The sequence below is a fragment of the Mytilus trossulus genome, chromosome 3 (genome assembly GCF_036588685.1).
Source record: "Mytilus trossulus isolate FHL-02 chromosome 3, PNRI_Mtr1.1.1.hap1, whole genome shotgun sequence".
Classification (NCBI taxonomy): Eukaryota; Metazoa; Mollusca; class Bivalvia; order Mytilida; family Mytilidae; genus Mytilus; species Mytilus trossulus.
This window is the reverse complement of record NC_086375.1, coordinates 29,642,433-29,667,215: the sequence shown is the minus strand read 5'-3', so window position 1 is coordinate 29,667,215 and position 24,783 is coordinate 29,642,433. Positions and strand designations below refer to the sequence as shown.

Below are 24,783 nucleotides of genomic sequence, written 5' to 3'. Positions count from 1 at the left end.
AAGAGTAAAAATGTCAAAAATAGGGGTACAGCAGTCAATATTGTGTTATCATCTTAATATCACTGTAAAAACAACAAATGTAACGAAGAAGCACAAAAAGGCATACATCAAATTTAACATACTCATTTTGTTTTTCTTATATGACTTAATTTATCTATGTAAAGTCTACCCGTAAAGGATAGAAGGTTTTCAGTACTTGTGTAAAATTGCGCGTTTGAAATTCGTACAGGTAGACATAAAAATAATTTTGTCGTTCAAAGTATATGACGGCATACATAAATACAGAGTCACGTAAAGTAGATATAACAGAAAACAGATTTAACAGTAAAAGTAATAATAATTAATAAAATAACAGTGTGGTTCGAAGTATGACGGGATACATAAGTACAGTTTCACGTCAAATGTATATCATAAAAAACAGACTTAACAGAAAAAGTAGTATTATTGAATAAAATAGTTTTGTCATTCATAGTATGTCAAGATCCATAAGTAAAAGTATTATTAATAAATGAAATAATTTTGTCGTTCAAAGTATGATGTTTTACATAACCACAGAGTCACTTCAAAAGAATAACTTTAAAAAAAAACCCTGACTTAACAGTACAAGAAATATTACATGTAATAAAGACAAAGTTATCTATCTTGGTGCATAATATGATAAGAAGACGTCGTGCAATGAAAAGCAATTTACACTCTTAATTGTATATTTCCGTAAAAGTCAAAGCTAATGTTTATTTTTTTTTATTTTTTTATTTTTTTATTCATGATTGTGTATTTCCGTAAAAGTCAAAGTTACATTTAATTTTTTATATATATATTTTTTAAATTCATTTCAATCATGTTCTATTTATTTACTGTTTTACTGAGAGGTTTTTAATAAAACAACAAGATAACTTCATTTTATTCTTCGCAATCTGTTTATATCCTCTTTAAAATATATTCTTTTTATCACATATCATTTTTTTTTTACGTCATACTTAATTTTGTCATTTCTATTTTTAAAAGATATGTTTTTTTAATTACCTATTTAAATTTTTTTTATGATGTGAAATATCCGGATAATTTTAAAGATTTTTAACATTTTATTATGTTTTTTTTTATTTGTATTTGTTAAATAGATATATATTTGTATATATAGTGTCTCATAAGCCTTTCTAGGCTGGGTATTTGTCTTATTTTATTATTGTGCAATGTATAAAAATCTGTAGACAAGTATGTGACACTTTAATAAAATAAATTATTATTATTATTTATGAAGAAATTAAACATTTGTAAGCGCAAAGGAAATGCGCACGCTATAAAATGAAAATAAAAAACAAAGATTTTTCACCTTTCCTTTGAAGATCTTTGAAGGTTTTATTGAAACAAAAACATGAAATATCATTTCCTTTCTATCTGTACAAAAGTCAATTATTTTTTCCTGATAGGACCAACGTTAGCTGTGACTTCACCCTAAGGTAATACACAATGTAGAACATCACATGACATGAGATTAACGATCGAGGAGCGTGTCCCTTGTTTTTATTGCTACAATAACATCCAATTAACACCTTCAACTTTGTACACCCGTCAGACTATACAATTACACGTGCCAGAAAATACAATCATTGTAAATAGTGAACACCTATTGAAAACTCAAGATTGTCATTGATTTCCTTTAATCTTCAATCAAATATGCATAAACATGATAAATATCGTTAAATGAGGCACTACACTATATAAAATGATGAAAAATATTCACATTTTAAATATAATGTTTTCCTCTTGGTTGATTTCAGTTCTTTTGTATTTCACGATTTGTGCATGTATTTTTAGGACAATGATGCACACACATAATGCATTTTGCATATTCTTTTATTATTTATTTGGAATAAGTAATTTGAATATAAAAAAAAAAAGTGTTCTTGTCGCTTTCTCGCTAATATTCTTCTTCTTGTCGCTTCTGGACGCTTCTTGTCGCTAATTAGTGAGACCGGGTTTTTATCAAAACGAAAGTAGCTATTGGAAAACAAAATGAAAGTGAGTGTCGATTATATCTAATGAAATAAACCATTTGAAGTAAGAATATTATGAATTTAATGAAAGTTTAATGGTGTTGTTATGATGTTACATACAGACAAGATTACCATATACTCATGACATAATCGATTCAAGCAAAAAAAAAGGTCCAAATTCTGAATTTTTGCTGCTACTTAAAAAAAAAAAAAAACACCTCTAAAAATAGTACCCAGAAACGTCATTGACTCATATAAACACAGAAAACAGCATTATATATACTTGTTGATTTCCAGTAATAAGTCTAAAGAGCACCAAATATTTGAAGAAAAGTAGATTGTATGTATGCGGAATAAGAAAAAAATTGCGAACAACTCTTGACATGTTTAAGAAGTCAAAACTTTTAATTTGTTATGTATTACTTTCACTTTAGTGACAACAGTTACATTTGTGTTGACAATATGATAATGTAGACTAGTATCAAATTCTAAGAACAATAAAGTATATATATGTTTGAAAAGACTTTAAGTCGTGTAAGTAATGTAGTTTAATTATGCTACATGTGTATTGATTGATATATATATATACAACTTAAAGAATGTTGAAGGTAAATTAGAAATTTTTTACTCCTGCTTTTATTGGATTAAGTTTGAAAGAAAAAAGATTCGAGTAAATTTTCAGCATGTTGAGACTCAGTCAACGCTTAAAACATACTTCGTTCCATTTTTGTGCTTGTCCAAAAGCCTCTGGGTACAAGTTCCTTGCTGCCTGGAAGACAAATTGGTTACCTGTTTTCAGCTAGGTTTTTATCTCTTACAATTTACACATTCCTCATTTCCATTCTCAATTTTACACACAATAATAATCATATAATTCATTTTTTGTTTTTCATCTGTAAGTGAATTTTTGTGAACATGTGAAAGAAGATTTCTGTCTATTCAATACTATTTAATCAATTACCAATTTTGATTTGGGTGACCAAAATTTGAAGAGCATTATTAACCAAAATTATTTTTCTAATGTACAATGTATATGCTACAAGCTTGACTGGATGTATTAAGCAAATGAAAACCAATCAATCAATCAATCATTCATTATATATAATAAGATGAGCATTTAATTTTCTTGTACATTTTTAATATCTTTAAATCGTTTGTTACAGATTGTGTTATTTGATTTATCCATAGTTTTGATAGAATCAAATTTGATTTAAGGTATGAAATACACAGATGATGATCTTCCAAGAAAGAAAGAATATCTTGCTGGTAAGAAAAAAATGTTTTACATGGTTTTAACTTTGACTTGAGAAGAATAATTTCAGTACAGGCAAGATATGGCTCAGATAATTAAGTTCAATGTTTCAAAATAAAAAGTGTTTTAAGCTGATAAAAAGATATATAAGAAAGATGCATTTTAGAGCATGTATTTTTACATCCCATTATATATTCAAGTTAGATATATTCAAAATGTTAAAACTAAAACTATGATGAAAGATCTTTTTCTGTCCATGAGCATCTTGTTTCCTGTCCACAAAAATTCTATGGAAATTAATTCACCTGATTTATTGAATGTTTCAAGAAAAATCAAAATGAGTGAGTACTATTTGTTCTGTTATGAATAGAATGCAAGTAATCAAAGGAGTAGGTCCAGTAAGGACTCATTTTGGCCTCAAATTTCAGGTTCATCTAACGAACGATTTTGACCACTTTTTAAACACCTAAGTGTCTATTTTACTTGATTCAATTAGTTTATGTGAAAGATTTCAACTGATTTAGTCATTAAAAACGATCCAATTCAAGCTCAAATATGAAAAATCTACCAAATATGCTGAAAAATTTCACTTTACAGATGGTTTTGTCAAAAATGAAAGTGGCCGCATCCGTGTTCATCCACAACCTTTATATATGTTATGTATTATCATAAAATAAAACTTACATTTCAATATTAAGGACGAACATGAATGCGGCCACTTTGGTTTTACACAGAAACCGTCTAAACTTTAACTAAAATTCTAGAATTTTGAAGATTTCAGTAATTTAGCATGAATTAATGGTGCTACAACCTGATATATGTGCATTGTATTGTCAAAAACAGCCCATATTTATGTAGCAGAAGCATTTAACTGTCAAATAAATAACTAAAAGTTCACATTTTAACAGTTTTGTAAAACTGTTATATTTTGGGGCCAAAAAGGGGTCTTAATCGTACCTACTCCTTTTCAACAAAAAGTCATATTTTTGTATCATTGTATTAAGAATTAAGCTATGAATCATTGTGATATTTGGCAATGAATTTTAATTTGAAATTTTAGCTACATGTAGTAATAAGGGCAGTTTTAGGGTCTCATCCAACCCACTCCTTTGAAAAATTGAGAACTTAAACTACTGTACTTGCATTTTTCGAGCAGCACATGCATTAGGAGTTGAGAGTGAACAAACATTATAATTTATTTTATAATTTTTCAGATTCTTGTATTTTTGATAAGTGTCATTGATGGATCTAGAAACTGTACAACGCCATTGCCTTTAGCATCATGCCCTAAAAATACCCATATATGGAGGCTAAAAGCAAAGAATCTTTGCAAACATGAAGTTGATTTGTATCACTGTTTAGTTACACAAACAGACACGCTTGTAGAATGTTGCATGACTCCAAAGACTATCGGAGCAGGTAAAATTTAGAATACATCCATATTTGAGTATTTGAAATATGTGTCAGAATATTGAAGCCTCTTAAAGAGAACAATAGATCAAATTTTGAGAAAAATCAACTAATAAAATTGTTTTAGAATAGGCTGACAAACAAAATCAAAGCGAATAAGGAGGTGTAAATATAGAGAATAAAGAATAATGGACAAAAAATGTAACGAGTAGAGAAAAATGACATTAAAAATTAAAGAACTCAAAAATTGAGGATGCCCGAATCTGAAACTAATAGAGATGAAGAAGAATTGTTTATTATAGTGCAACCTGAATATAAAGAATATCGTTACATTAAATACAGAATATAAAACTTCAGCCAGCCAAATAGGCTTATGATGAACTGTTTGAATCATTATTTAACATACATATAATTAAGAGACTTTATCATTGTTCATAACATTTAGTGTCATGTTATATATATAAGGGAATTGCCAAAAAAGATAAGATAAATAATTTCAAATCAAATGATCATAGTGTTAAGGCTCTGATATGATAACAGTCTGCTATAAAATTTGCCACGAGTTTGATAAGTTTGTGCTTAGAAAGAAGCTCACACAGTTTATCAGTGTCAGAAAGACCAGATATATCACGAAATGTTGCACAAATATTTTCAAACAGTTTAATACATGAATTTCTATTTCAGGTCAGTATCCACAGTACAACACAATAAAAAATGAGATTCAGGCAATAGACTGTGAAATTGATTATTATATGCCATCAGCATGGCCCTCAAATAAATTTCTCCGTAATGGACCTAGACATTGTCAATATGAGAAAAGTAAATGTAACATGATGGGCATGAAAATTTGTTCAGACGGAAATACAACAAGTGATAGAACATGTAAATGTGATTATATGAACAAGTATGTACCAGACATTAAAATCACTGAACCATGCTTTGACGAAAGAGATATTAGATGCTTGCCAACAATGGAATGCCCGGGTTTAAATGAAGAAATAAACATGAGTAAGTTATAAAGATATATTTTTCTCTAATTCTTCTCAGATTTATCTTTCTTCTGACCTGTTGATCATTTTTATTTAAACAACATGTCCTTCATTTGATCTCAAGTCTTTTTGATCAAAATTTCATTATGATGTCAAATTTTCTTGCTTTTCACTGAACTTCATATTATGTAACTTCTTGAAACAAAGTGACCATGCCTGAAGGCCATTCATATAAAATGCACATTGTTTTGTTGATCATTTGAAAAGAAGTATTAAGTTTGTCTTGAGATCCCTTCCCTCTAAAAAATCATTAGAGAAACAGATTCTACCACCAAATCTTGTGCAGTATGATATTTCTCCACACTAATTAACAGTTGAATGTTAGATATTTGAAATACTCGGCAAGCCTCACAAATTTAAATTTGCAAATTTAACTATATCGTGTGGAGAAATATTGTTTCAATTGTAGAATATATATTTGTGTAAAACTTGACAGGATAATGAAAGGAGAACCTTACTCTTTACTTTTCTATGTTGTGTCACGTGTACTATTGTTTGTCTGTTTGTCTTTTTCATTTTTAGCCATGGCATTGTCAGTTTATTTTCGATTTATGAGTTTGACTATCCCTTTGGTATCTTCCGTCCCTCTTTTAGTGACTTTTACACTGTTTTGGCTTGCTAATTAGACTCTTTTCGTTTTTTATTCTTAAATGTTTTACATATAAAAATTAGATGGGTACATGAGAACCACAAATTCAAATGTTTATAGAATCACAAATTTTATATAGGCTTTGTTTGCAGAGAAAGGCAAAACCATGAAATCAAATATCTAAGAATATGCAAGCTAAGCTTTCCTCAGACCATGAAAAATAAATGAATCTGCAGCTAGACAATACATTGTACCAACTTATGTCAATTTTTTCTTATCCTGAATCTGGTCATGCTTTTATAATTGAACTATTTTTCATATAATTTTGTATAAGGAGATTTATTTCCAGAATTCAGGGATTTTTTTTAAAGCCCTGCCATAAGGCGGAGGGGTCATTTAATGTTACCCTTAACAGTCCAGCTGTTTATTTCTTTGTCATTCTGTCTTTTTTTCCTTCCTTTCATCTTTCTATTTCATTTTTGTCTGAAAAGTAAGCTTTAGAGGGGGCAATATTGTCTTGAAATACATTCTTCTTCAATTATTATAAATCTCATTATTAATTTAATCTATTATTGTATTTCAAGAATACAACTGTGTTAAAGTTTGTGAACCAGGCTTCTATAGACCAGAAGGAACAATGGATTGTGAAGTAGTGCCTGAAAGTACCTCGTAAGTTCAAGAAGCTTTAAAAATTATGTTTTTGTCTTGAAAATATACTTTATTTAAAAATAATAAACTTTATTGTAATGTATGAAATTCCAATAAACAATGAATTAAATTGATGTGGTTTTAAAACATTTATAATCGTAAATTTTCAAATAGATGCAACAACAACGTTTTCTGTTTGATTTTGTTAAGCAATGGTATGATCAATGAAAAATACAAATTTTAAAAAATTACCCTTTTAATCATTAGAAATAATATTATTAGTACATTTTACCTACAGACAAAGTACATCCACTAAGAATGACGTTACAACCAAAGATATAAAGGATGATATGAGCAGTAATATGATTTACCCAACAGGTACCAGTATATATATACTCTGTTAAGATACAAATGTATGTGATTGAAAGCTATTTTTAGCTCACCTGACCTGAAAGGTCAAGTGAGCTTTTCTCATCACTTGGCGTCCGTCGTCCGTCGTCCTGCGTCCGTCGTCCGTCGTCTGTCGTCCGTCGTCCGTCGTCTGTCGTCCGTCGTCCGTAAACTTTTACAAAAATCTTCTCCTCTGAAACTACTGGGCCAAATTTAACCAAACTTGGCCACAATCATCCTTGGGGTATCTAGTTTAAAAAATGTGTCCGGTGACCTGGCCATCCAACCAAGATGGCCGCCATGGCTAAAAATAGAACACAGGGGTAAAATGTATATTTTGGCTTATATCTTTGAAACCAAAACATTTAGAGCAAATCTGACATGGGGTAAAATTGTTGATCAGGTCAAGATCTATCTGCCTTAAAATTTTCAGACGAATGGGACAACTTGTTGTTGGGTTGCTGCCCCTGAATTGGTTATTTTAAGGAAATTTTGCAGTTTTTGGCTATTATCTTGAATACTATTATAGATAGAGATAAACTGTAAACAGCAATAATGTTCAGCAAAGTAAGACCTACAAATAAGTCAGCATGACCAAAATTGTCAGTCAACCCCTTTAGGAGTTATTGCCCTTTATAGTCAATTTTTAATAACTTTTCGTCATTTTTTGTAACTTGTACAAAAATCTTCTTCTCTGAAACTACATGGCCAAATTTAACCAAACTTAGCCACAATTATCATTGTGGTATATAGTTTAAAAAATGTGTCCGATGACCCCGCCTACCAAACAAAATGGCCGACATGGCTAAAATTAGAACATAGCGGTAAAATGCAGTTTTTGAATTATATCTTTGAAACTAAGACATTTAGGGCAAATCTTTCAAGATTTAAATGTCCATCAGAATAAGATCTATCCCCTCACAAATTTTCAGATGAATCCGACAACTCGTTGTTGGGTTGCTGCCCTAAAATTGTTAATTTTAAGGAAATTTTGCAGTTTTTGGTTATTATCTTGAATACTATTATAGAAGATAGAGATAAACTGTAAACAGCAATACTGTTCAGTAAAGTAAGATCTACAAATAAGTCAACATGATCAAAATTGTTAGAGGACCCCTTTAGGAGTTATTGCCCTTTATAGTCAATATTGAACAACTTTTCGTCATTTTTTTAACTTGTACAAAAATCTTCTTTTCTGAAACTATGGGCCAAATTTAAACAAACTTGGCCACAATCATTACTAGGGTATCTATTTAAAAAAAAGTGTCTAATGACCCCACCTACCAACCAAGATGACCGAGATCAGTAAATACAGTAACAGGTGAGCGACACAGGCTCTGATCACTTGGCGTCCGGCTCTGATCACTTGGCGTCCGGCGACACAGGCTCTGATCACTTGGCGTCCGGCGTCCGTCGTCGTTAACTTTTACAAAAATCTTCTCCTCTGAAACTACTGGGCCAAATCAAACCACACTTGGCCACAATCATCATTGGGGTATCTAGTTTAAAAAATGTGTGGCGTGACCCGGTCATCCAACCAAGATGGCCGCCACGGCTAAAAATAGAACATAGGGGTAAAATGCAGTTTTTGGCTTATAACTCAAAAACCAAAGCATTCAGAGGAAATCTGACATGGGGTAAAAATGTTTATCAGGTGAAGATCTATCTGCCCTGAAATTTTCAGATGAATCGGTTAACCTGTTGTTGGGTTGCTGCCCCTGAATTGGAAATTTTGAGGAAATTTTGCTGTTTTTGGTTATTATTTTGAATATTATTATAGATAGAGATAAACTGTAAACAGTGATAATGTTCAGCAAAGTTAGATTTACAAATAAGTCAACATGACCGAAATGGTCAGTTGACCCCTTTAGGAGTTATTGCCCTTTATAGTCCATTTTTAACCATTTTTCATAAATCTAAGTTATCTTTTACAAAAATCTTCTCCTCTGAAACTACTGGGCCAAATTAATCCAAACTTGGCCACAATCATCTTTGGGGTATCTAGTTTAAAAAATGTGTGGCGTGACCCGGTCAACCAACCAAGATGGCCGCCACGGCGAAAAATAGAACATAGGGGTAAAATGCAGTTTTTGGCTTATAACTCAAAAACCAAAGCATTTTGAGGAAATCTGACATGGGATAAAAATGTTTATCAGGTCAATATCTATCTGCCCTGAAATTTTTAGATGAATTGGACAATGGGTTGTTGGCTTGCTGCCCTCCAATTGGTAATTTTTAAAGAAATTTTGCGGTTTTTGGTTATTATCTTGAATACTATTATAGATAGAAATAAACTGTAAACGGCAATAATGTTCAGCAAAGTAAGATCTACAAATAAGTCAACATGACCTAAATGGTCAATTGACCCCTTAAGGAGTTATTGCCCTTTATAGTCAATTTTTAACAATTTTCATTAACTCGGTAAATTTATGTAAATTTTTACCAAATATTTTTCTCTGTTACTAATGGGCAAGGTTCATTATAGATATAATTGTAAGAAGCAAGAACGTTCAGTAAAGTAAGAACTTCAAACACATCACCATCACCAAAATACAATTTTGTCATGAATCCATTTGTGTCCTTTGTTTAATATGCACATAGACCAAGGTGAGCGACACAGGCTCTTTAGAGCCTCTAGTTTAATTTTCTGATAATAGATCAACTTCATTACAGAGTTTCTTGTTTACCGATTTTTTAGAAACTTTGGTGAATTGTTTATATCTATATTCATAAGCTTCCATTTTTATATAACCGCAAAAAAATGTTTTGGGATCGTATGATGGAATGATGTTGTCGTTGTCTGTGTCTTTGTCGTATGCGTCGTCCGGAGACACATATGGTTTCCAGGACAATAACTTTACTTTTAGTCAATGGATCTCTATGAAATTTAAGAAAAAGTTCAATGCCTCAAAAGGAAGTTTGAAATTGATTTTTGGGATGATGGTCCTCACCATTTAGGAATTAGGGGCCAAAAAGGGCCAAAACAAGCATTTTTCTACTTTCAGGTTAATAACTTTTGTATAAGTATTTCAATTGCTCTAAAATTGTACCTGAATGTTTGATATGACAAGTAGAAGTTTTGGATTCATTTTGGTGGTTATGGTGCGAACAGTTTAGGAATTAAGGACCAAAAAGGGGCCAAAACAAGCATGTTTGTAGTTACACGACAATAACTTGTGTGTAAATTGATGGATCTCTCTGACATTGTACCACAAGGTTCCATATCACAAAAAGAAGAATAGGAATTAGTATGGGGGTATTGCCCAATTCATGCATGAATTAAGGGCCAAAAAAGGGAAAAAAACAAGCACCTTTCTAGTTTCGAAACAATAACTAGTGTTTAAGAGTATGGATATCTCTGAAATTGTACTACAAGGTTCCATACTACAAAGGAAGAAAGGAAAGACTGGCATTCAGTATGGGGGTAATTGATTAAAGGGAGATTCAAAAGTTAGGGGGGGCTTGGGTGTTCTAATTCTTTAAAGGGGTTCAAATATTTTTATCCAAATTTTTCAAATTAATTTTTTTTTTAAATTTTCAAGAAGAATCTTTAATTGCACAGTATTGCACAATAGATTTGTAAGATCTTGACATTTATTATGTTTCAGAAACCTATACTATGTTTGTTGAAAATTTGTGATCACAATCCAAATTCAGACAGTATCAAGTTTGAATATATTGTCTCCAAATTTGCCCATACTGTTCAGGGTTTAACATCTGTTTTCGCATCAGGCTGCGCTCAGCAAAGCAATTTATTAGATTTTATGATTCCTCCTTGGTATTTTGTTCATAGAAAATGCAGCATTTTCCAGTTTTTTACTTTAAAAGGGCACTACCTACGAGATATATAAAAAGTCTTAAGTAAGACTTTTTTTGTTCAATCAATAATGAAAGTGAAATAGTGAAATGATAATTCGCTTTTAGCAGCCAAAATGGTTTAATTTTGTCAAATTAAGCGATGAAACATTGATAATTACTGTTTCACTTGCAAGTGAATTAGCCGACCTCATTAAATCCGTATTCATGTGAACTTCAATTTAACCCCTCGCTAGAGATTGACAACGTATGCATTATACTATACAGGTTATTTAAAGAAAAAGAATGTCAACAATGAAAGTGAAACTACGGTAAATCATTTGATTACTGATTTGATCTATATAAAATCATTCTTATAGGGTTAAAAACAATGAGACACATAAATTTTTAATCTATAAGATAAAATCAAACAGACCTATAAAAATCCAATTGCAAGTGTTAGTTTAATCTATTCATATTGTTATTTATGTTTACATCGCTTATACAGTCATCTGAGGTCAAATCAATAGTTAATTAGATGGTGTTTGGACTAACATACACACGAAACGAACCTACATATTATCTATACCATGCTCTGTATACTGTTAATTTTAGATTTTTGGTAGTTTGGATAAATGTTTTACATTGTTATAAATCAAATATGAGAATTTAAGTCAAATCGGTGACCATGAATTTGACAGCTAGTAACCCTTTAACTCATAAAAGTTTGGTAAATTGTTTATATGTGTTGACATAAGTTCACTTTCAATTTTTAAAAGTTTCTGATTTAACATTTTGGAGTATTGGGACTTCCTAAAAAAGGGGAAATTTTTCCAGTCACTTATGAACCACATAAACAGACAACAACCACTGAACATCAGACTCCTAACTTAGGACAGGTGTAAACAATTGCAGCGGGATTAATTTAAACGTTTTAGTGTTACCGAACCTTCTCCCTTTTCTGAAACAACAGTATAACATCATAACATAGAAAGACACACTTAAATATCAATTGGAAGGCTTAACTCAATGCATTCATCCGCCCACTTATTATTATTTTTCTGCAAAAGTTACAAAGAAGAACATGCTGCACTCTTAATACTTTGGGATTGATTTCATGCAGTACAGATTTCTTCCGATTCAGACAACATATAATGTCACATAGACACCTGTAATCAATTGTTTTTACTAAAAACAGACTCTTAAGCTTATGACCTGAGAAATTAGTTGGTTTACTGTACATATATACTCAAACATGCTTTTTAGAATAAGATAATGAAATATTTTTTCTATCTTCATTGTAGAGTTAAACATTACTACATTAGTTGGAGTATCAATCATGTTAATATTATTGATTGTAATTGTGGCTGTATTGGTAGTACTCATCAAAACTGGTAGTAAGTACATTTTGAATACATTTAGACCAATATTCCAAAAATGTAGAGCCAATGACACAAATTTTAAATACTTTTGTGTTTACTTAACTTATTAGGCAACACTAAGTGGAGCCAACTTCTCAGACAAGTCATGAAATTTTCCAAAACTGAAAAATCGTATTTTGATTAGGTTTCCATGTTTTTAATCTTTCGAAAAAAGCTTGTAAATTCTTAGTCAAAGATGCCATTGAAATAGCTTTTTAGCTCACAGATCTGAAGGAACTTCAATCTTAAGCCATCACTTGGTGTCCGTCGTCGTCTGTCATTGTCTGTCATCGTTCCTTGTCATCTGTACATTGTAAACTATTTCAAACATCTTCTCTTTTGAAACTGCTGAACCAAACCAATCCAACCAAACTTAAGCTGAATGATCCTTAGTGTATATAGCTTGAAGATTAAAAATAGAAAATAAGGGGTAAAATGCAGTTTTTGGCTTATATCTTAAAACCAAAGCATTTTGAGGGTAAAAGTATTCATAGTGTTAAGTTCTATATCAGCCCTGTAATTTTCAGATGAATCTTAAACCCATTGTTGGGTTGCTGCCACTAAATAAGCAATTTGGAGGACATTTTGCAGTTTTGATTATCATCTTTGATATAATTAATGATAAACATAAACTGTAAGCAGAAAAAATGTTCATCAAAGTAAGATCTACAAACAGCTGCTACAAATTAGTTTATATGACCATAATTATCTATTGACCCCCTTAAGGTATTATTGTCCTTTAGGACATGTACAATTTACACCATTTGTTTATCATGTTTTCAAAATCTTCTCCTCTGAAACTTTTGAACTAATTCCAACCAAACTGAAGCTGAATGATCCTTAGTTTATCTAAAGTTTTTGTTTATTTTCTGTTTCATAAAAAAACATGGCAGCAATGGCTAAAAATTGAACATAGGGGTAAAGTGCAGTTTTTGACTTAAAAATCGAACACTGAAGCATTAAGAGCAAATCGGATGTGAGGTAAAAATGTTCATTAGGTTTAAGTTCTATCACCACTGAATTTTTCTGATGAATATAACAACCCATTATCAGGTTGCTGTCACTAAATTGGTAATATTAAGGAAATTTTGCAGTTTTTGGTGAACAGTAAAAGTGTTCAGCAAAGTAAGACCTACAAAAAGCAATTTTTTGCTTTTGAAGAAAAATATAACAGATACAAAGAACATTTATAGCCAACCAAATGAAAGTTTTCCACAGAGTCGTCTGCTCTTTACCAAGGTATTTAAACTTTTGCAAGTTTACCTGTCCCATTGAATCAATACAGTAGCTATTGTTCTTGGTGAAGTTTATTCACTTGGACATTTAAATTTCTTTTAGGAGAAATCTATCACTCATTGATTAATTTGCTTGACCAAAAAAACATCTTCTTTGTTGATTGAAATACATGTATAAACTCACATAAACTGCATGTGATACAGTATTTATTCAATATCAATAATATATATTCAATCTGTTCAATATAAGCACTGATTTAATTATAAAAAGTTGATTTCTGATTTTTTTTAAGTACTGCATGCATTTATGTTTCAAAGAATCTGCATGTTTTTCATGATTCTTCAGTTATAAAGAATACATTTATGAAGACCTTTATTTAAACATTTTCATTTTAAGTTTTTATTTGTGAACAGACTAAAAAATAGCAAATTTTAATAGGTAAAATGTTGAAATTTGATCAGAAATCAACTTTAAATCAGTGTTTCTATCAAACAAATTGAAAATGTGTTATTGATTGAATAAATACAACATCATATGCAGTTTTATAATGACTTATTTGTACATATATTTCCAGCATTGTCAGTTCATTTTTTTGTTCAGGTAAATTAATCAATGAGTGATATATTTCTCCTAGAAGAAATTTAAAGGTCCCAGTGAATAAACTATACAGAGAACAATACCTGTTGTATTTGTTAGATGGGACAATAGAACTTACAAAAGTTTAAATCGACAGGTAACTTGCAGGTGAATCTGTGAAAAACTATGATAGGCTTTGCAATAAATGGAATTTTTAAGCCACTCATATATATATATATTGAAGCAAAATCAATCATTGAAAAAAATTACAGGTGAGCAATTCAGGCTCTTGAGAGCCTCTTGTTTGTTTTATTCACACTTGTGTGCCATTTCCACAGTGGCTGTTTTATCAGCCACAGCAGATGCGATTTAAGTGAATAATGCATTGAATTTACTGTGGATTCCTTATTACATATGGTCATTACTTGTGGTATACCAATTTTCGTAAAAATTATGGTAAGAGGGTCACCACAAAAATAAATATTTAACAAAGCTCTATTTTCTATATGCTTGTATGCTAACTTTAGGGAAAACATTTTTTTCTTTAATGTATCGACAACATAAATGAACCCACAGTATGTTTGATAACAGTTTTATCATTTTTTTTAGAAACACAGAGTATTAAATGCTGTTTTACAGATGCAAGTACATCTGATATTGATTTGAAAAATGTCATAATAGGTTCTAAAAATAGAATTAGTAAGTATTATGCTGAGATTAATTACATTTTTCACTTATAATATCCATGTGTCTGTCTGTCTGTTTATACTGATTATCCACAAGTTTTATGAAAAAAAATGTTTAAAAGTTTAGATATAATTCAATTAATCTTTGCACAGTTGTTGTGTAATATGATATTTTAGTGAAATTCTGCTCATTGGTAAAATCTATGTGTTTATGCATGTGTTTGTAAAAAAAAAATCACAAATTTTGAGAATGGTCTATTTTAAACACAACGCTAAAAGTGAAGATAGGAAGCCAAGGAAATTTTGGACAGCTTTTTTGCATAGCACGTTGAATGCATATTATATTTTGGTAAAATTCTACTCATTGTTTGTTTAAAACAATGAAAAAACGATTTGTTTTTTATTTAAAAAATCCTAAATTTTATCAAATGTCTGATATATATATAGGTGTATCGAGCTATTTCAAAGTGATTTAAGAAATTATTCTTTCATGCCATGCTCTATTCTTATTTGAACATGAGTATGCATTATATTTGGCAATATCTTAATATCAAGCCTTAGCAGGGTCTTAAATGTAATGACAAGTATTATGCTGACCATGTTAAAATGGGCAGAGAGCATGGTATTATAGATTCTAATAGGAAAATTTTGAACTTTGTACTCAAAAGAGAACCTATAATAATTGCTTGAGAAGCAGCCATATAGATTTAATGAACCAAAAATGATATAGAAAATGATCTGTTTAGCGATAAAAATTGAACAGGTACATTTAAACTTACTTTAAGAATGATTTTATTTAATTTCCTAGGAAGCAACAGCAACAAAAATTTCCATTTTCATCTCTGGCGTTGTAATCGAAATTCAACTGACATTGCAATTTTAGTTGTGACATCAATCAAACAGCCCATGTTTTATTGGAAATAGAACATGGATCTTACCCAAATAAAAAAAAGAGCATCATATTAGAATGACAAACTAAAAAAAATTGAAAAAAACTTGAAAGTTAAGATATAACAAATTTTAAGAAGTATCTGGTAGGATGCCATTCACAATTAATATATGATATAGACATATGTGATTCCTGATTGTTTCCTTGTGTCAAAATTTCTTTTTATTATTGGTTTACAAAAATGCACACCAAAATCCATAATGATTGGATTTTAACATCACCATCGCAAATTATCCTGAATTAATTGCTGGTGTCAGTCTCTTTGCCTCACTTAAAAAAGTGCATCAGTCTCTTTGCCTCACATAAAAAAGTGCATCAGTCTCTTTGCCTCCCATAAAAATGTGCATCAATCTCTTTGCCTCACATAAAAAGGTGCATCAGTCTTTTTGCCTCACATAAAAAGGTTCATCAGTCTCTTTGCCTCCCATAAAAAGGTGCATCAGTCTCTTTGTCTCACATAAAAAGGTGCATCAGTCTCTTTGTCTCACATAAAAAGGTGCATCAGTCTCTTTGTTTCACATAAAAAGGTGCATCAGTCTTTTTGCCTCACATAAAAATATATATCAGTGTCTTTGCCAGTGCCTCTCATATTTTCAACAGATTTCATACCACTATTTAGTAGAATTTAGTAAGAAAGTTTATAGCATTTGTATACTGTGTCAATTGTTTTTAGGTAATATTGCATTATGGCATAAATACAGTACACTAACTTTTTCTTACATTATAATATAGAAAATAGTTGAATGATTTTAATTATGTTTACAGGTGAAACTAATTATCCTCTAATACAAGAAATAAGTAAGTACAATGTATAATAAAGAAAAATAGCCATCTTTAGTTACTATTTTGTTCAGGATTTTAACAAGATTTCACTATTTTAAGTAATGACAGATAATTTCCTTTTTCAGCACGGTAGAGTGATATGATTTTTTTTTCTATGAAACTTAGGGCACATGTGCCATGGTCAAAAGAAATAACAATTTTGTCATAGGTAAAATAGCAATAAACAAATCATCATTGGTCATCTCAGCTTGATTGTTTGTCTCACTTTCTACCCACCAGCTCAAGCCAGAAAATCAATCTTCTTGAGATGACCAATGATAATCTATAAATATAAAAAGATCATAATGGCCTATGTAGTGGTTTATCATGAACCTTAAGTTTGAAATTCTACTAAATAACCAAGCTTTTAGAAATGAAGGATGAGGGATACATTGCTCCTTGAGGTCTTTGCAGTTTTCCCACTTTACAATATCTAATGTTTTCTAATACTGTTTGACTTTTATAGTTATTCATAATCTTCTTCAGATCCAGCTTTGCTTCATCATGAACCTATGGTTGGAAGTTCAGTTGTTCTGAAATTTAAAATTGGGAGTCGAAATAACATTTCATCTTTTGAAGTGGAGTGGTTAAAAGATGGAAACACAGTTGAGACTAGCCGGTCTAGAAAATATAAAAAAACTACAACCACCTCAAATTCATCTTTGACCATAAATGATATCACTAAAGATGACACTGGCCATTATAGCATTATAGTTGATGGGACTGAAAGCTCAATAATAACAGTGACAGTAAAAGGTAAGATTACTTTTGACATTTTTGTAACTTATATTTTGTTGTTCATCGAAATAAATTCCTAAATATAATCTGCCATTTTTTTCAGTTCGACTTCAGACTTGACATTCACTAAACATGCATGCTGAAATTGTCATGGTTGATTTTGTTACACAATCATACACATTCAAGTTTTGAAATGGATAATTGTCATCGTAGAAAAGACCCCTGTTCATCATCATGTGTGTATGTTATCAGAAAATTGGTGTGATTCTTTTTGCTATAAAGAAATGTTTGAAAACAAACAGAACGTTTAAAAGTAATCTTTAATTCTCATAAGTTCAAACAATAAGTCATTTGAATGCAACTGCAATACACATTCTTAGGTCACACAAGTTCATACAATACTCAGTCCAGCAGTGGGTGGAGCTTTAAAGCAATATCTGTATAGTATACAGATACAGCATAGCAATATCTGTAGGGCTGTATCTGTATTATAGGACACCCAATTGCAGGATAAATACACATCTTATTTCACTTCTGTTGATTTTTTTCTGTAAATTTGTCATGTATGTGAAGTCATAGTAAAATACTTTGAATATAATATTCAACAGTTATAGACAATAATGATAGGACATTCAGTATAATAAATCAAATAACACATAGCTGAGAGGGTGATAGAGAAGATTGTTATCCTTCAAAATAACATTGATAACATTGGCTTGGCCTCAGTTGATAATGTTTCCTTGTGGTAACAATTAGCTCTATCTGTCTCTCAGCTTTGTGTTATTTATATAATAGTTATGGTAAGTTTTTAATACATCAATAATCTGCTACCATCTACTAGGAATTGAAGAAATGTTTTATGAATTAAATATCTCCAGATAAAAAAAAAATGTGTCTTGTACAATTAATATGTCGATTCATGGGCTATTGATCTTGAACTGAATTTGTTTCCATTGTAGAACCAGTAATAACATTACCAAAAATCCACAGTGCTATTTGTGGTGACAACCTAACTCTTGGTTTTACTATTGAACATCGTCCTTCAAAATATATAGTGTTTTGGAAAAAGAGGAAAGGACGTAATGATCAGGACCAGATTTTAGAACCTAGCGATAAATATGAGGATACAGATTCAGAATATCTAACTATTTCTAACATATGTGAAGATGATGAAGGATACTATTCATGTTGGATTATTTATGAAGTGTGTGGAACAAGTTTTCAAGTTCCTGCTGACATAGATAATATAATAATGACAAAGGTCAACGTGAACAAAGGTAAATATTTTTTTATGCCCCACCTACGATAGTAGAAAGGCATTATGTTTTCTGGTCTGTGTGTCTGTTCGTTCGTCCGTTTGTTCAGTTTTCGTTCTTTCGTTTGTCCCGCTTCAGGTTAAAGTTTTTTGTCAAGGTAGTTTTAGATGAAGCTGAAATCAAATCAACTTGAAACTTAGTACACATTTACCTCATGATATGATCTTTCTAATTATAATTTTGACCCCATCTTCACGGTCCACTGAACATGAAAAATGAAACGGGAGTGAGGCATCCATGTACTATGGACACATTCTTGTTATGATAATTTTGTTTGATTATTCACTGCTGTCCTATCACTTAGTAGTGAATCCTTGACTAGATACAAAAAAAATGTCACATATCAATCCATTTTGTATCAATGTTTCACTTATTTTCCTCTAAAATATGGAAGGACACACATTTATTTAGAGTCAGTCTTTTTATGATGTTACATGTGACATTATTCTATACATAAACATAAAGAGTAAGAACAAAAAACTAAAGGTCCACTACATAGTTTTCTATGATAAGTTAATGTATTTTTCAATTTTACATGACATACGTGTGGAAAAAGGCAACATGGTTAAAATATAATTTAAATACATTGTACGAAAAATTATAACAATGCCAGTTGAAGGAAATATTGGCGGAACAAACACAAATTTACAGTAAATGGCCATGATGTCTGTGAATCTGTCATCGAAAATTCTGAAGGAAAAATAAATCATGGTAACTTTAGGATAGCTCATAGCAGAACTTTGTAGATGTAAATTTTATTATGAAAAGATCTACTCATCTCTGACACAGAATAGTTTAATCAAATGTGGCATGTAAAGCAGTAAAAACTATTTTTTTATTTCAGGTCAAGGTGGAATAGTTCATCAGCATATAGCCAAGAAAACAGATGTTACTAGTAAGATAATAATTAATATATTCTAGTTTCAGATGTACAAGTGAGCTTGCTGTCACTTGGTGTCTGTCATCGTTTGTTTCTACCACACTACTGTAGGGGTGATTTTTTTTGTGTTTCAAAATTTTTTGTATTTCTCATTTTGGTATGTCAATAAAGGTGGTTGTTGTAAACAGTAAAAAATACAAGAACTGCAAAAATGTGTATACAATATGTATGACCCAAACAGTTTGATGGCCCATTTAGGAGTTATTGTCCTGAAAAAAGATTTTTATGGCCCACCTATGATGGTAGAGGGGCATTATGTTTCCCTGTCTGTGTGTCAATTTGTTTGTTCGTTCGTTCGTTAATCCGGTCGTCCGTCCAATTGTTAGTTCGTCCGTCCATTCATTCATCCATCTGTTTGCTAGCCTGTGTTTCCCACTTAAGGTTAAAGATTTTGGTCAAGGTAGTTTTTGATGAAGTTTAAGTTCAATTAACTTGGAAACTTAGTACACATGTACCCAATGATATTTCTGATTTTAATGCCAAATTAGAGTTTTGACCCCAATTTTACAGTCCACTTATTATAAAAAATGATAGTGCAAGTGGGGCATCTGTGTACTGTGGACACATTCTTGTAAGTATCTATTTTTGTTTTTGCCTATTATCTCAAGAAGTATAATTGAAAGATTAAATCTGTAAACAGCAGAAATGAAAAGAAATACAAGACCTTCAAACATGTCTCTATGACTAAAACCATTTGAAGACTCCTTTTGGAGGTAATTCCATTAAATGATTGATCGATTTTTTGGTGTTTTAACACCACCTTTAGGCACCACTATGGGCCATTTTGTGCCAATCAAGGTCTTTTTTGTGAGGAGGGCTGGACTGCCCAGAGAAAAACCATCGACCTTCGATAGGAAAACTGACAATCATAGTCAATTAAGATTAGAGTCAAGTGCATCCTCAAGGACAGGGTTCAAACTCAATACCTCAGTGTTGACTGGCTAGTGATTTCAGCAGTTTAACTTCTTAAACCACTTAGCCACCAAGGCCTCTCCATTAAAAGTTATTTTTATCATTTTTTTGCAAAAACCATATAGTAGCTAGAGAGAAACTCTGTATAGAAAAAATTATTAGCACCACAAGATCAACAAAAAAGATACCTTGGTCATAAATTACATTCAAGTGTATAATGTTTGAGAGTGGTCTTTCTTAAATATGATGCATATAGATCAAGGTGTGTGACACAAGCTCTTTAGAGTCTTCAGTTTGTTAGAATATTTGAAATTCTGAGCTTTGTAACATTAATTTTCATTGTATTAAATAAAAGTTTCTGTCTGTCATATATAATATATATTGTCCTTGATCTCGTTTTCATGGTTCAGTGGTAAAAATGAAGTTTTGTAGACATAAAAAATCAAGTAAGATAACTGTGTCCCCAGACCATAAACATGTACACTGATACAGAGGAATAACTTGAATTTCATTTTATTATTTCTAATTGCAGTTAACCAGGCAGAAAACGTACATCTGGTAAGTTAATCTTGATCTTTCTTACATAGCTTGAAAACACAATTGGAAAGAACAAGACATTTTTAAAGTTTTGGTCAGTATGTCAAAGGTCAAGGTCAAATATTAATGATTTTTAATGTGAAGAAATTTACTTCATGGATTTGTGATTCCCATAAGTACAGAATATTTAATCATACTCTTTTTGTATTACATAGTGTGTGTATATATTTCATTGCGAAAGAGTCGGAACCCCCCCTTTTTTTGGGCCGATCAATGCATTTGAATGGGGACATATAGTTGGAACACCCCCTTTGTCCTGGGTCGGGAACCCCCCTTTTTAAAATGGCTGGATTCGCCCCTGTATAATCACCTTTGTTTCTTTTTAAGGGAAATGATACAAATGTTAACCTCATGCAGACAAACAGTACGGGTAATGGTAGTGCTAATAAAGCCATCAGTGGATCCAGCAACCCAGGTGGCGTCAGTGAAAAAAGCAGTTCCTCAGGAAGTGAATGTTCTGAAAGTGATAGCAATGAATCAGATTCTAGTGAGAAAGGATTGATCAGAAGCAATTCTGATGAAAAAAATGCAGCTGATACAAATAACTCAGGTTCTACAGTAGGCAGTCATCAGATGGTCAATACAAACAGTTCAGGTTTAACAGCAGGCGGCAATCAATTGGCTACAAACAGTGATAATATGTTAGATGTAAATAAACCAAGATCTACGTTACTATCTCAAATACCAGTCACAGTAAGTATGTGATGTGTAATAACAAAGTTTTATGCCCCCGCCCCAGCTAAGGGAACATTTAGTGTTACCCTCGTTCGTCTGTATGAAACCCTCAAAATTAGATTATGTTCTCTAACTTTTGTTTGCCGCAACAGAATTTTATAAAACACAAACACAATGCTTATTACCACTAAACACAGATTTATTTGAAATAGGGTAGCATCACTTATATACTGTCCTAGAGTTATGCACCTTTTCAAACAAAAATTGCTAAAATTTTGGTTTCTCTTCCCTTACTTTAGTTAGCCTCAACCAAATGTTATGAAACTTATACACAATGCTTATTACCACAATATTCAAACCTTGGTGAATTCAGTTTTATTGTTCTTGAGTCAAGTCCCTACAAGCGGGTTGCATCATCTATTTAGTGGATAGTAGAAACAATTTCAACACAAATGAAAAGCTATCACTGGTAAAACATAGATTTAGGAAGATGTGCCAATGAGACAACTCTCCATCCATGCCATTTGTAAAAGTAAGACAAAGCTCCGTGTTGAAGGCCGTACCTTGACCTATAATGGTTTACTTTTATTAATTGTTACTTGGATGGAGAGTTGTATCATTGGCATTCATACCACATCTTCCTATATTCCATTATAGGTAAAAGAATAGCCTTCAATACAGAGCCTTGGCTCACATTGAACAGCAAGTAAAGGGGCCCCAAAAATTACCAGTGTAAAACCTTTCAAACAGGAATGGCAGTGTTCTCCCCAGGATTTATGCCAACAGTCTAATCTATATAAAAAAGAAAATACTTATGAACAACATCAACATGCTCACTTGTGGCACACATTTATTGATGGTGTAGATAATTCTTTACATAAATATCTTATCCAAATATATGGATGATGTAATGAAAAAAGTGGTTATTATTAGACAATTTCAATTTTGAAATTCAAACATTTGAAAGAAATAGAAAGTTTTGGCATTTGTACATTTTAAAAGTTATCATTTCATCACACAATAGCTAATTATATAAATTAAGGAGATATGCAAAAAATGTCAGTGAGACAACTATCTACCAAAGATCATAGGGCAAGAACTTGAAGAACTGCAGCTCACCTAAAGACCTTTAACAATGAGTAAATTCCATACAGTATAGTAAGTTAGAAAGACCCTTGAATGACAAAATCTTATCTTTTCTGTATGTTAGTATTTAAGGTTGTACCAAACACCTTGACTAAAATTGATTTGGATCTTTTAATTTTCATAAAATTTTTACAAAATATTTAATCCAAATTTTGATCATTGAGATGCTTAATATTTCCATTAACAATAGAATATGATTAAGGCATTCAGCTGACATTTACAGAGTTACCTCCCTGTAGTGTTAAATACCACCCTAAAATAAAATGTAATTGAAGTTTTTCCCTTGTAGAATAATATAGACATAACAAGCATTAAACAGATAGCAGAAAGAAAGAAATTTACTGTGAAAAATGTACAAGCTGATGGAAACTGTTTGTTTCATGCAGTGGCTTATCAACTCTGTTTTATGTTGATCAGCAAACATATTTTGGAAAAATCGAAGGAGCTGAGACAAAAAATAGTAGACTTTTTGAAAAACAATGATAAGACCCCCAATGGAGAAAGCTATTCTTCATTTTTGTCATGTAACGAAAACAAAAGACTTGAAGAATGGACAAAGTATTTAGAAGGAATGTGTAAGTTAGGAGAATACGGGGATGAAATCATTGTAAGAGCTATCAGCCATTGTTTTAATGTTAACATTTGGGTTCTTTCAACTCGCACACCCAATGACTTTATCAAATACCCTGCTGCAAGCTCAACTGAGACAGTATATCTGGGATTTATTCATGACAGTTTACACTATGTTAGATTATTATCTCAAGAAGGTACAGTTTTATAGCTTTATATACAGTTTATACAACTACCTATAGTTTTTATAACTAACTGTACAGTTTTTAAAACCACAACTTTACAGTTTTTTATAAACTACCCATACCATTTTTATAACTTTCTATACATTTTGTAATATGCTCATTATGGAAGGTAGTGTTGTGACATGAAGTTTACATTTGTTTCCTTTGGTCTATTGGTAGATAGCTATCTCATATGAAATCATATCATATCTCATTATTTATTTCTTAGTATAGATTTATTTTATGGTTCACAAAGTAGTACAACATACATGTTTATTACGTTAACTTCTCTTTGTACTCTTTAGGCTCTCTGAAATTCAAGAAAAAAAAGAAATTTTAGTTAAATTGACACAAATAAACTTTTTTGTTATTGCCAATGCCAAATTGTATATCCATATTATATACTGCTTATTTATTTATCATTTTCTCTGTTTCAGAACAATGATCCAGCAAAACTTTACCCTACACAATCACAAGTTTGATAACTTTAATATATAGGTAATAATTTGTGATATATTTCAAAATGCAATCATTCTGATGATTTGAAGTTTTCTATGCAGTAAATACAGTTAATGAAACTTTTATTTGATTGAGTATGTAAATAGTAAATAATAAAATTACCAAACTCTGAGGAAAGTCCCTAAGCAAAGTGGAATATCAAAAGCTCAAACCGTCATCAAACGAATGGATAACAACTGTCATATTCCTGACTTGGTACATTGTCACAAGCATTTTCTTATGTAGAAAATGGTGGATTAAATCTAGTTATATAGGTAGCTAAACCTCTCTCTTGTATGACAGTTGCATACAATTCTATTTGATTCCATTAATTCTATTTGATTCCATTA

The 24,783-nt window shown here is 31.2% G+C and overlaps 1 protein-coding gene across 1 annotated transcript; it reads left to right on the top strand.

Moving 5' to 3' along the window:
* Positions 1-2,000: 2,000 nt before the first annotated feature.
* On the top strand, positions 2,001-24,380 carry LOC134710635 (uncharacterized). Its single transcript, XM_063571019.1, has 16 exons — positions 2,001-2,058; positions 3,210-3,260; positions 4,461-4,665; positions 5,341-5,664; positions 6,879-6,963; positions 7,241-7,320; positions 12,432-12,524; positions 14,970-15,059; positions 16,761-16,793; positions 17,304-17,573; positions 18,515-18,832; positions 19,716-19,766; positions 21,256-21,281; positions 21,648-22,013; positions 23,431-23,908; positions 24,373-24,380. Exons 2-16 carry the CDS (start codon positions 3,225-3,227, stop codon positions 24,378-24,380), a joined length of 2,463 nt encoding a protein of 820 aa, XP_063427089.1. The 5' UTR covers positions 2,001-2,058; positions 3,210-3,224.
* The last annotated feature ends 403 nt before the right edge of the window (positions 24,381-24,783 follow it).